An 11,729-nucleotide genomic window follows, 5' to 3' on the forward strand; every position below is an offset into this window, starting at 1 on the left:
AGCTTCTAGCCAGAGTGATCCCTAACCCCTGTGCCAGAACAAACCCAACGTGCCCCAGAGCTCAGGCTGGGCTGCCCAAGGGCAACAAGCTCATTCTCGGGCCACAGCGGCCTCTCCCCAGCTCCCATCAGAGCTCCGGGGAAAAAAAGCTGCTGTAGAACAGAGTCTCCAGCCAGCAGCCTGGCCCCTTTCTGCTACCCAGGCTCAAGCCCCAAAGAGACCAACACACAACTCTTCAACATTTTATTAATGATCAGCAACAAAAGTTTACAACAGAGAGGACAACAGAACTGGCGTGGAAGGACCGTCCAGCACAGTACAGGGAGCGGCCCAGGACACCCAACACAGCACCCTGGAATGTAAGAGGCAGAAAGGGGCTCAGCCCAGCACCCATCCTCCTCAGGCCCCGCACCTCCCCCCAGGGGCATGCGTGCTGCATGTCAGCCCTCAGAAAACAGCCGTGAAATTTCAGCCTACAAGGTCCTTCCCTTAGGTAACCCGTCAGGCACAAGGTGGACTCTGGTGGCGGCAGCAAGCAGGGTGCTGAGCACGGTCTACGTGCAATGCCAGGTCCTGCTGCCTTGAGACAGGAAGAGCCTTTGGCAAAAGACCCCAGGGTTCCCATGCCTCGTGTGGAGAAATGCCTCAACCTGCCAGGGAAACAGCAGAACCGAGGGGCCCTGTGCCACCAGCCACATGCCCCTCTCAGCAGCCGCCACACCACTGCCTGTTACTGGGGCAGCAAACGATTCGCTGGCACCAGTCACAGCGGAGAGAGGCTTTATCCCACTAAACCCAAAGTAGCTTTGGGTCTAGTATTCATGCAGAAGCAGCAGCTGAGAAGAGGCAGCACGGCAAACCCTAGAGCACAGGGCCTGTCGGCACCTCCAGCAGCCACCACACTGATGGCCCAGCGTCCCTAACCAAAAGCTCGCAGGAGGAACTGCGGGTGCTGTGCCCCTTCCCCAGGGAGGCTGTTCTCACCAGTCTGTCCAGCAGCCCCCACCACCACCCAAAGGGCTGCTCTGGAAAGGTCAGGACAGCCAAACCTGGAGGGGCAGAGGGGGCCTGGGTGGCTGCTCCATTTCCCTCCCTGCTAAAAGCCAGAAATGGCAGAAGGTAAAAGCACATCAACATGTTAAAACATTAGTTATAATTAAAACTGTTTGTTTGGTTTTTTTCCTTTTGTCAAATCTCCTCCTGGGAAAGGGGACGGGAGCTGATTAACGGAGGAAAAACTAGGCAGCAGGATCCCGACTCGTTATGTCTGCATAATTAGTGCAGGAGGAGCTAGGAGAGAAGAGGGTAGGACAGCACATCCTGCATGCCGGCAGCGGTGTCCCCGTTCAGGGGTCCCCTCTCAAAGAGCTGTCTGCTCCTCAAGAGGGTGAGACTGTGGCGCTCTGCAACCCACGCATTGGCTCTCTGCTGGCCTAGTGCTTCTCCTCTTCCAGTCTCTTCATGGCCTCCAACACAGCCAGCTCTTTTGCTTCCTTCTTCTGGTTCCTAGCTTCAAACTCCAGCCTGCATCAATCACAAAAAGCCACGAGATTCTCATCCCTCCGTATCTCAAGTAGACTAAAAGCACCTGGAGCAGGGTAGCACTGCCTTCTCCTACACTGCTTTGCTCTGAGAGTACTCCAGAAACCTCACAAGTAACCCCCAGACTCCTCTTCAAGAGCCAGCACCCAGAGCTTCCCACAACTGTTATCATCACTCCGAAGTCCCAGGCTCCCACACTGGTCAAACACTACTTACCTCTCCTGCAGAAGACGCTGCTATTGCATGCTTGGTCTGTCCTGGGACAGATGATTTAGTGCCATAATACTAAAATCAAATTTACCACTGATCTGAGCCAAGGTCACTGAAAGTGAAGGGCTCAGGCCTGAAAGAGCAAAGCTCTGAAAGAAGCAACATGCTTCTCTCCCCAAGAATACAGCAAGGAAATATTATCATTAATAGAGGAGGAGGAGGAAAAATAGTAAAACGTGCTGTGAAGCACATTCTGACATACTAGAGTTTAGCTGGTCTTTTCCCTGTACAGTCCAGTCCATCCACATTCAAGCAGCCTGCCCAAGCTATGGAAGATGAAGGACCAGTTCACTGACTCTGTACCTTTAGATAACCCCTTCTCTTCCTGTTTGATCCCATTAATTAGTCCTCAGACAAGCTGGACAGAGCAGCATGCAACAGAACTGGGAGATGAAGAAAGCCAACCTGTTCTTGATGATTCTTTGCACAATTAAATCTGTGGTGAGATTGCTGCCACTGTCCACCAGCTGGAAAATGCCGCGTCTCTTCGGTTCCTGTAAACAAACACAGCAGACTCAGCGGTGAAAAACACACAGGACCTCTGGGTTTACATGCTTAGTAGTGACAGCTGAGCAGAAGTCATGGCAGGTCCTATGGGCACTCCGCCAGGCACAACACAAAATGATGTCCTAGGAGGCAGAATAAATAACTGCTGAAAGCAAGGCTTCACGTATATGGGAGCTGAGCAAGGCTGCCCAGGACTGGCATAGAGCAAAGATTACAGGATTTCTCACTTTGCCATGAAGGCATCAGAAACAGGCAAAAAAAACAGTGACTAAAAGAATGGAGCTGTTGTGAATGATTTACAGGCTCTGCTCCAAGTAGCTACCCTCAGGGTGGATGAAAAACATCATCACCTGCCAAGGACTTGCTTGGGTAGCATCCTCTGCAATACAAATTCTCAGCTCAGGAACACAAAGAAAGCCATGCTGTATCTATCAAATGCTGACAAAGAAGCACGGACAACAGCAGCTAGTAGCTTACCTCGTATGGATCAGAACCATCCTTATCTGGCACCACCTCAGTCATCCCATGACACACAAGTGTTACCTGGAGAAGGACACAAAGTCGCTGACAAGATCCAAAAGATGACAGGGACTCTCCCTGCCACTGCACTCACTGCAGCATAGCCTGGAAATCAGCAAAGCCACCCCGCCTGTACCAGGCTTGGCAGTGCATCTGGAGCTCCCTGCTGAGTAGGACCAGCTGTCTTCTACACCCCTGTGTTTTCCTGCACCACTTTAGCTCCCTAAGCACATCACACACCAACATCTTCATGTCCATCTATAGGCAAAGACTCTCACCCTAAAGTGATCCAGCAGATCAGCAGTGACAGCGTAGGGGGCTCCAATCACCACTTCTGAGACATACTAGGAAAGAAACCAGGTAAAAGTCCAGATTTGGAAAAAAAAAAAAACAAAAAACCAACCAAACAACAAACCTCAAACCAAAAAACCAAAACAGAGGCCAGCCTGCTTCCTAAACAGACTTGAGCAGGTCTTCTGGTTATAGAGTTAGGAGCTCAAAATAAGGGAACAGGAAAGTGGGTTTAGCAGCCACTGCTTGTCTCACAGCATCTTTTTGTTCCATGAAAGAATATGCTTTCTGGTAGTGCATATATAGCAAATCCAAAAGTTAATTGCTCAAGGCACACATTTCTGGGCCTCCCAACATTTCTTTCCCAGGAATTTTCTCCCCTGCTGCAGGCAGCAGAGAGTTTTCTACAAGAACATGGCTGTCTGCATACAGCAGAGCAGCACTCTGCAAGGCATCCTGCCTCTTCATGGCCGGTGGAACAGAGGTGGATGAGTTCAATAGCTCAGGTTAGCCAGGACGACACAGAAGCCTAGTCATTCCTCCTGAGAGCACACCAGCACCTCTGGCAGCCTAAAGGGATCAGTCTTGTCTTCACCTTCTCAGTGCACACCAAAGAACTCATGCAAGATTCTTGGCTACAGGTGAACACCGCCCAGCTCCAGGCAACTTCTGGAACAGCGCAGAGGCACCAATCTGACAGGCACTCACCCTACAGGCCAAGACACTGAGCGTTCTCTCATGGATGTTCATGATGGGATAGTTCTTCCCTTTGTAGCGATTTACTTCCTAAGGCAAAGCACCAGGCACAATTAGAAGAGAGACAAAGCAACGCCCTTTCCCTCTCACTTTTTCCCCAACATGAAAATCCTGTATTGGCCAATACATCCCTTTCTTGTCTTCCAGACCATGACCTGCTTGTTTCAGAAAGAATAGGGGCCATGCTGCTCTGTCTTTGGACGTTATATACAGACCTGATCAAAGTGGAGCCCAGCAATAATGTAGGGTTTCTCTGCCAGCTGGTGAACCTTCTCCAGGAAATCCACATGCCCAATATCTGTAGACCTGTTTAAGGAATTGAAGCTAATGTGGAAAATAGGTAAGACAGTAACAGATGCACTGAAAGACCACAGTGGGAGACTGGAATCCCAAGGATTTTATTTTTGCATTACTCGTTGCCTATGTCCTAAGAACAGTTGCCTCCTTCCTCCTCAGGTTCCACAGGTTCTGGGCAAAAGCCAGACATCTTTTCAGCTCCACCTCACATGGACTCAACTTTGCCTCTGTCCAGAACCTCTACCTGTTTCAGGTGTTCTGGGACAATGCCTCCATGACTGTCCCAGGGATGAAGCATCTGCTCCAGATGCCCTGTGCAGTCACTTGGTCTATGACAGCCCGTCCTCAAGAGGGACTAGGGTGTGATCACTAGAGCATGGAGAGCATCCAACTGTCTTCCTGAAATCCTCCAACAGCCACAAATCTCTCTAGAGAGGAGCAATAGTTCCTTTCTCAGTGTCCTGTGACTAAGAAACTGCCAGTAACAACTCCTGCCTCCTCCCTCACATGCACACCTACAGAAAAGAAGAAGAAAGAAGAGGCAAATATCCTAGTCTGGTGCCTCAAAACATGAAAACATCAAACAAAAAGAACAACGCTACTTTCTTGACAAAATAGAGTCAAGGATACGGAACAGGTCAAAGGCTCCAGCCACATAGATGATAGTGTCTCCTGGCTGTGGCTCCTTCCCTGATGCAAACTGGATGATCTTCTGAGATGTCTGTAGGAATTGCGAGACGCCAGTCCAGGGACTGTGACCTTTTGGCCCCTGGGAAAACACATACCACACACATTTCCTTCTCAGGCTCCAGGAGAGGGTTTGGACAACACACAGAATGGAGCTGCAAGCAATTTGCTAGCCTTAACTTGCTAGCAAGTATCACAACTCTTAGCTTGCACTTGCTACATTCCTGGCACCAAATACTTATGCAATCTCACAAATGCTGTTTTTGCTCTGTCAAACACAGTCTAAATCGTCCCCTCAACAGCCAGCTAAGGAGATGCCGAGAAACAAGCTCAGGAAGGAGGAAGGCAACAGGGCAGTCTCGGATTTCCAGGAGAGGCAAGGCTTACTAAGGGAGACAACACACAACCTACCTACGCTCTTCTCAAGCTTTAAGGCAGCCTACCCGTTCACCTGGCCGATGGCGTGCCAAGCCGGGAGGGGATCGCCCACAGCTCCAGCAAGGGCCAGGTCCCAGCGCCGGTGAAACCGAAGACGGAGCTTTGTCCCCGCCATGTGGCAGTTTTGGAAACAGCCACCGAGTCACCCGCTCCAGCACCGGCTTCGCTCCCCTAAAGCTAGCTGCTCTACAAGACTTGAAAGAACCAAGACAACTCAGCCGAGACCAGGGCAAGCCATACAAACGGCAGCATGCAGAAGGGGGGCTCAGCTGACAGGGGACATGCAGGGTGCCTGGTGCCCAGGCATTCTCCCCAGATCCAAGCACCAGGAAACAGCCACGCTGGAGCAACAGGCCCCGTAAAGCCTGCTAAGAAAACCCAACATGGTGGGGAACAAAGAGGATGATTCAGCCTGGTCAGCAAGCCCCCTGTGAGTAAAAAAGACTAAAGCTGTAGGTCCAGGTGCTTGTTCATCAGGGACAAGCCAACACCCACAGAAAAAAAGGGGCTGACAGCTCTTTAGAGGTAGCTGGACACGGTGGCAGAGAACCCCAGGAGGACTGCTCTGCTACTTGAAGACCAGGCATGTGAAATCTGCAGTACAGCATGCTAGCTACGTGCCTGCTACACAAACACTTCCCAGACCTAATGCAACACCTTTAAAAACAAGAACACTAAAAGGAGCATTCACAGAGGCTGTCCCTAGGCTGGAACTGCAGGCACTTAGGTCCCAAAGGAAGCAGCAATAAAGAATTTACAAGCAAGCCAGAAAAACAGCAAAGGCTCAGTGGGTGCAGCAGTTCTATGTGCTGCGGAAGGACAGTTCACTCGCTGGCCCTGTGCGGCCACACCTGCCTATTTCACTGTCTACAGCAGCTACTTTATGGGGGCAGCAGACATTTACTGAGATTACTACTAAATGTGGGGAAAAAAAACCCCTGCAACACAGGCCAGAAAGCACATTTGGAATCCTTCTCAGACAGGACAACAACCAGACCTCCATGACCAGAACTCACATTACCTTCCCAAAGTTGTCAGTGTGCTTCCGATAGTCTAGGTCCTCATCCTGAAGGGAGATAAAGAGTCAAAATGTTTAAGCACTCGCATAGCTCATCCAACCAAGAATATGTTTGTGTGTCGCAGAAGTGCTGGGAAGTCCAGGCTCAGACTGCACACCATTGATCCCTGGCACTGAATGCTGACAAACTAGTTAATATCTAAACCACAGTCATGTCCCAGCATGAGTCAGATGAAACGTGTCCTTATCTGATCCCAGCCTGGCATCACACAGTGATGGTGGTTCTTGCCCAACCTGCAGACCTGATAACATTGCACACCTACGTCCTCCCTCAACTACGCAAGCCCCTACCAGGACAGCATCCCTCCTTCTTCCAAAGACACTCCACTAGAGACAGGTTTAGATCTCTGCAGACAGCTTGTGGCACTGTGCCAGATCTTGGTGTGAACTTACATATTATGGCTAAGCCAATCTAACAGCTCAGCACACTAGAAGGATCTCCCTCTACCCCCGAATTCTCTTGTGGGTCCCTTGCCTTGTCCCTGCTGTTACCTAGGTCCTTCCATTCACTGGATTGCTTGTTTACCAAGTCAGTTCAACTCATTAACCAACATAAAACTATTTCCTTTATTTTCCTTTGGTTAGGTTAGCTATCTACCAGGTAGTGTGCTGAAGAGACTCAAGAAAGGTCTGATAAGACTGGAGACAGCAGAAGGCAGAAGCATGCAGCTCAGTGGGAAGGAAGAGGACTTTCCAATTCTGGCAGCACTGGGCTGACAGACCAATGTGGCTGCACTATGTAGTTTCACCCTCAGAGAAGCCATAGGCTAGCCTGTAGTCCCCATAACATTCCTAAAGACCACACCAATCATGAGGGATGGAAGCTTTTATCCCCCCCCACACCCTTCCAAAGCAGCACGGGCTGAGATCACACTGTGATCTCAGACAGGCTTAGAGCAAACACAAGCAGGTTGTTTTGCTGCCACTGCCCATTATCAGCTTTCCAGTTCTCTGTGCACCCAGGGGCCAGACCCAGGAGCTCTACTGCCACTTGGGACAGCAAAAGCAAAGAGGTAGCGTATGTCCTGGACTCCAAACTCCCACCCAAAGCCCTCTCACTCACTATGTTGCTGTGGTGAGCCTTAGTCATGAGCAGCATGCGGCCAACGAGGTCAGTAGTGGACACACCTTGGGTGCGTTTGCATTCCCTGCAGGGAGACAAGCAAAGGATAAAGCAGAAGCCTCAGGAGCATATGCCTGCCTCTCTTCCCACCATTACCACAGGAACACCTGTGACACCTGATAAATCCAAACCAGGGGCCATCCTGAGAAAATCTTCCTTCTACCTGCTCTTGATATAAAGCACAGCATTCATTTGCTGAGCCTCTGCATCTTCTTCACACCACAGCAACTGCTCACATGAGGAAAACTTACCTTGTACAGACTTCCCAACAGAGCTAACTCCCCATAAGGCTCCAAGGCCAGAACTAGCATCTGCCAGGAACAGGAAGGCCCCACCAGTTAGACGCTAGTCTGCAACACTTCCCGGAAGCCAAAATAGTGGGAGCAACTGAAGCTCTGACACGTTACAGCAAAATTAAAGCACGACCTGAAGATAGCTGTCTTTCATCTGACTTCCCTTTGGGGCATGAACTCCCAGAAACTCTGCCCAAAACAGGGTAAGAAGGTAAGCAACAACAGGTTACCTGTATCGCCCCGCTGTCTTCACTTCCTCATAGGTATCCTTGCCATCTATTGTTAAGGTGATGTCATCTGCAGAGAGAGAAAAGCCTCAGAACTGCGCCCCAAGCCTTCCTGCACAAAAGCTGTTTTAGAATGACAGCAGCCACAACTGAACAGCTCCAGCACATATGCCAGACTAGAACTCCTGCAACGGGAATCCCTGTGCATACACAGGGGATACATTCTGCATCCCATGGAAATGCCAGGGGTTTGCAAGACTACCCTATCTGTGGAGACAAGCATATTCCTGGATGCTAAACACCATTAGCCATCTGGTCCACTGTTTTTTAGATAGTCCAGAAGATCCGAGCCTGTTGCCCTTGCGGTGAATTCAGCAGCAGGCACGACTGAATTATTGTCTGAATGACAATCAACAGCTACCATCGGTCTCAGTGTTAAAAAGCATCTTAACCTTAACTTCTCTAGGACTGGTTTTAGCCATTGAGTTCATGTTACAACTTCTTCAGTCGATTAAACAGTCCTCCAACAGCCAGTTCTACCCCTCAGTGATGGCACTGCTACAGTGACATCAAGCTACCTTTTTACAGAGTTAATTCCTGTTCATCTTTGGGATGGTTCCCAACTCTACAAAAACACCTCTCACCTACTTTTAGTGATAGTATAAAATCTTCACAAGTGAAAACCTAAGCTGGCTTTTGTTTGGCAAAACAGCCAGTTTACAGTGCAGGTGCTGGCAGCTCACAAGTGCGCTCTCTCACACAGTGGGGTGGCATGCTCCGGGCAGCAGAGTTGTTCTTCTAAAATCCCATACTCTCACCTCAGGGCACAGGAGAAGAGACCATACTGCAAGCAGAGCTCTGCGTGCCAGGAGAGGGAGAAACAGTGGGTTTGCTGCCTGTCACCTTCCCAGTTAAGCTTGGCTATTTCAAAACTTACCTTTTGCATAAACACAACCTGGCAAAACTGCAGCGTGCAAGGGTATTATTCAGGTAGGAGTGCTGAATGATTTGGCAAAGGGGATAAAAGCAGGGCAACTGGAGCAAAGGCCATGAGTGCTCCTCTGCTGCCATAATCCCTCACCAAGTCTAGTAAGGGGTCACGTACCCCAAACACATTCAGGGCAGGCAAGTTAACAAGGAATTTGATAATCACCCTGTCCATGTGAAAAAACGTATCTATCCTATAGAAGATTAATAATTTATTTACATTTGATGAAATACTTGGCTTATCGATAGCAGGTGGCTGGGATCAGATGAGGAAGGATACATGAAATGAGTGCAAAGGCTACTCCTGATTAAACTAACAAAATACCTTCAGAGGGGTAGGGAGGAGGTGCAGAGGCTGAATGAACACAAGAAGCAGTTCCAGGAAGGGACAGAGTACAAAAGCAAGAATGTTTCCTCAGAACACTGGTTCTCTTCAGTGACTGTAAACTGAAAAGTGTTCATAATAAGAACTAGGTCTCTGACCACACGGTCAGCTAAGTCCTTGAACAGCTTATTAGCTGGATGAAGAGAGAGAAGCTTTTCAGATCTGATCTCATCCCAGTATAACTAGATATAAACATGATTGTATTTCTGCACACTTACCTTTTGAACAGCATTTTTCATGTTTAAGTTTTGTAAATTACTTTCCCCTATGCACAAATTTCTGATGGTGCTAAGGGCAACCTCAGGATAATCGTCAGACAACGCTTTTCACCTCTCTAAGTGAAAGGGATGCTTAAAACCAAGGTATCTGGCCACTCTTAGGGTGCCTAGCACACAGACGTATTTCTCCAGAATACCAGAACAGGAGTAGCCATACCGCCCAGCACAGCTGTTGGTAAGGCAGACCTCTGTACGCAAGGTATCCCCTGATGGCCAGCACTGGCCAGAACGTTCCTCACTTTGCAGCAGGGAAACCAAGAGCACGCAAGCCCTGGAGGGCCTGCATTAATACAACTGTCGCCTCAGTATACCACTCACCACCGTGCACACAGAAGTCGCAGTTATATTTGTCCAGGGTTTCCAGTGTGGTGACATAGGGAGCTCCTGGAGCAATCTCATCCACCCACTTGATGGCTTGCACCATTTTGTACCTCTCCTCCTGTGTAAAGACAGGGGGGCCCTTGTGCTTGGCAATCTCCTCTGGGCGAGAAACAGAAAAACCCAGTTAGAAGCACGTACTACAGCTACGAAGACTCTCACCTACAGGAGCCTCTTCACTGCGGGCTTATACTCAGCTTGGAATTGGTTTGTGGTAGAGAAGGAAGCCCCAGCTAGATCAGAAAAGATTTTAATTTAGTTGCATTACCTAAGTGCATAACAAAGGCCCCGGAAGTCACTCGGAAGGCAGAAGGTCTCAGTGCCTCCCTGTACCCAGATACATCCTGCTGGGGGGACTACCTGGGTTTCCTGGGTTTCCCCCGAGGGGAAATTCCCCTTTTAAACAACAGCTTCATGCTAGAAAATATGTATCCATAAACCCATTTAAAATCCATCTCCACACGCAAGAACTAGTTCCTAGCACTTAACTTCCAGATGGGCTTGAAACAAGTTTTTCTCCACACAGTAATTTGTTTTGGAATATCAGTTCTGCCGTTTGCACCCAGCAAAACCAGACTGATTTTCAACTGGTTCAACTGTTTTCACAGCACAGAATACAGCTCACCCCTCAAACGAAGCCTGCAAGCTCTGAAGTACCTAACCCTCGCTCTGGAAAGCGTGAAAGGGGTAACTCCACTCCCTTACCCAGGGAAGACACTTTTCTTTTGGAGGCTGCTGCTCCTTGCGGAGACGCAGGAAGAAGCCTGCTTTGTATCAGAGTATCTCCGTTCTCTCGGGGCTAACGTTGCTGGGCGATTCTAGAGGCAGCACGAGGTGAAAAGCTGAGAAAGCCTCTTACCATCTGTGTGGACTCCAACAATCAGATAATCTCCCATGGCCCGAGCCTGGCGTAGCTGGTTCGAGTGGCCATAGTGCACCATGTCATAGCTAGAAAGACAACGGCCCCGGTTCAGTCTGGGGACACAAGGATGCACTTTGCCAGGAAGGTGCAGGAGGTGACCTTCCCCACGGGCTCAAAGGTTTACAATCCCTCCACTATCTCTGACCGGGCAGGACCGCCGCCTTCGCAGCCGGCTCGTCAGGGGCAGGCAGCAGCACCCCGGCACGCCGCAGCAAGCCTGCCCCAGCCGCGGCCGGAGAGCGGGGTGCCCGTCCCCCCTTCTCCGGGGCCGGACGGCAGCGCTGTCCCCAAGGCCGGCCCCGGCCGCAGCCCCGGGCGCTCGGGGACGGCCCGGCCCAGCCCGGCGGCCGCGCCGGGGCCCGTGCGGCGGCGGCCGAGCCCGGGGGCGCTCCCGGCGGCGGAGCGGTCGCGTCCTGGTGCCCCACGCACCGGGGCGAGGCGGCGGCTCCGCGGGGAGGGACCTGCCCCGGGGCCCGGCCCGCCGCCGAGCCCGGCCGCGCCGCGGTCACAGAGGAACCGGAGGCACCAGCGCAGCCAAACACCGTTTATTTCTCCGGGCGCCGCGCCGCGCCGGCCCGCCCCACTCACCATCCGTCGCACCAGACGCGCACGGGCCGCTGCGCCGCCGCGCCGCCCGCCGCCGGGCCGCCGCCGCCGCCCGCCGCCCCGTTGCGCAGCATGGCCGCGCTGTCACCGGCGGCGCCGCCCGCCCGCCCGCAGCCGAGCGAGCGGGACCGCCGCCGCCGCCCGC

General features: G+C 51.2%; 1 protein-coding gene across 5 annotated transcripts; it reads right to left on the reverse strand.

Annotated features, from left to right (window-relative positions):
- Positions 1–229: 229 nt before the first annotated feature.
- PCYT2 (phosphate cytidylyltransferase 2, ethanolamine) lies at positions 230–11,700 on the reverse strand. 5 transcript variants are annotated; one of them, XM_030016425.2, is made up of 14 exons: positions 11,567–11,700; positions 10,916–11,004; positions 9,997–10,158; positions 8,032–8,098; positions 7,449–7,533; positions 6,329–6,373; positions 5,313–5,501; positions 4,813–4,951; positions 4,101–4,183; positions 3,838–3,915; positions 3,117–3,182; positions 2,797–2,862; positions 2,218–2,306; positions 230–1,524 (listed from the first exon to the last, which is right to left on the reverse strand). In XM_030016425.2, exons 1-14 carry the CDS (start codon positions 11,656–11,658, stop codon positions 1,434–1,436), a joined length of 1,341 nt encoding a protein of 446 aa, XP_029872285.1. In that variant the 5' UTR covers positions 11,659–11,700; the 3' UTR covers positions 230–1,433. The 5 variants fall into 5 exon arrangements, with proteins under 5 accessions (XP_029872285.1, XP_029872286.1, XP_029872288.1 ...); XM_030016426.2 differs by lacking the exon at positions 5,313–5,501 and having other exon boundaries at positions 11,567–11,699; XM_030016428.2 differs by lacking the exon at positions 10,916–11,004 and having other exon boundaries at positions 11,567–11,671.
- Between the last annotated feature and the right edge of the window lie 29 nt (positions 11,701–11,729).

The sequence above is a fragment of the Aquila chrysaetos genome, chromosome 5 (genome assembly GCF_900496995.4).
Source record: "Aquila chrysaetos chrysaetos chromosome 5, bAquChr1.4, whole genome shotgun sequence".
Lineage (NCBI taxonomy): Eukaryota > Metazoa > Chordata > Aves > Accipitriformes > Accipitridae > Aquila > Aquila chrysaetos.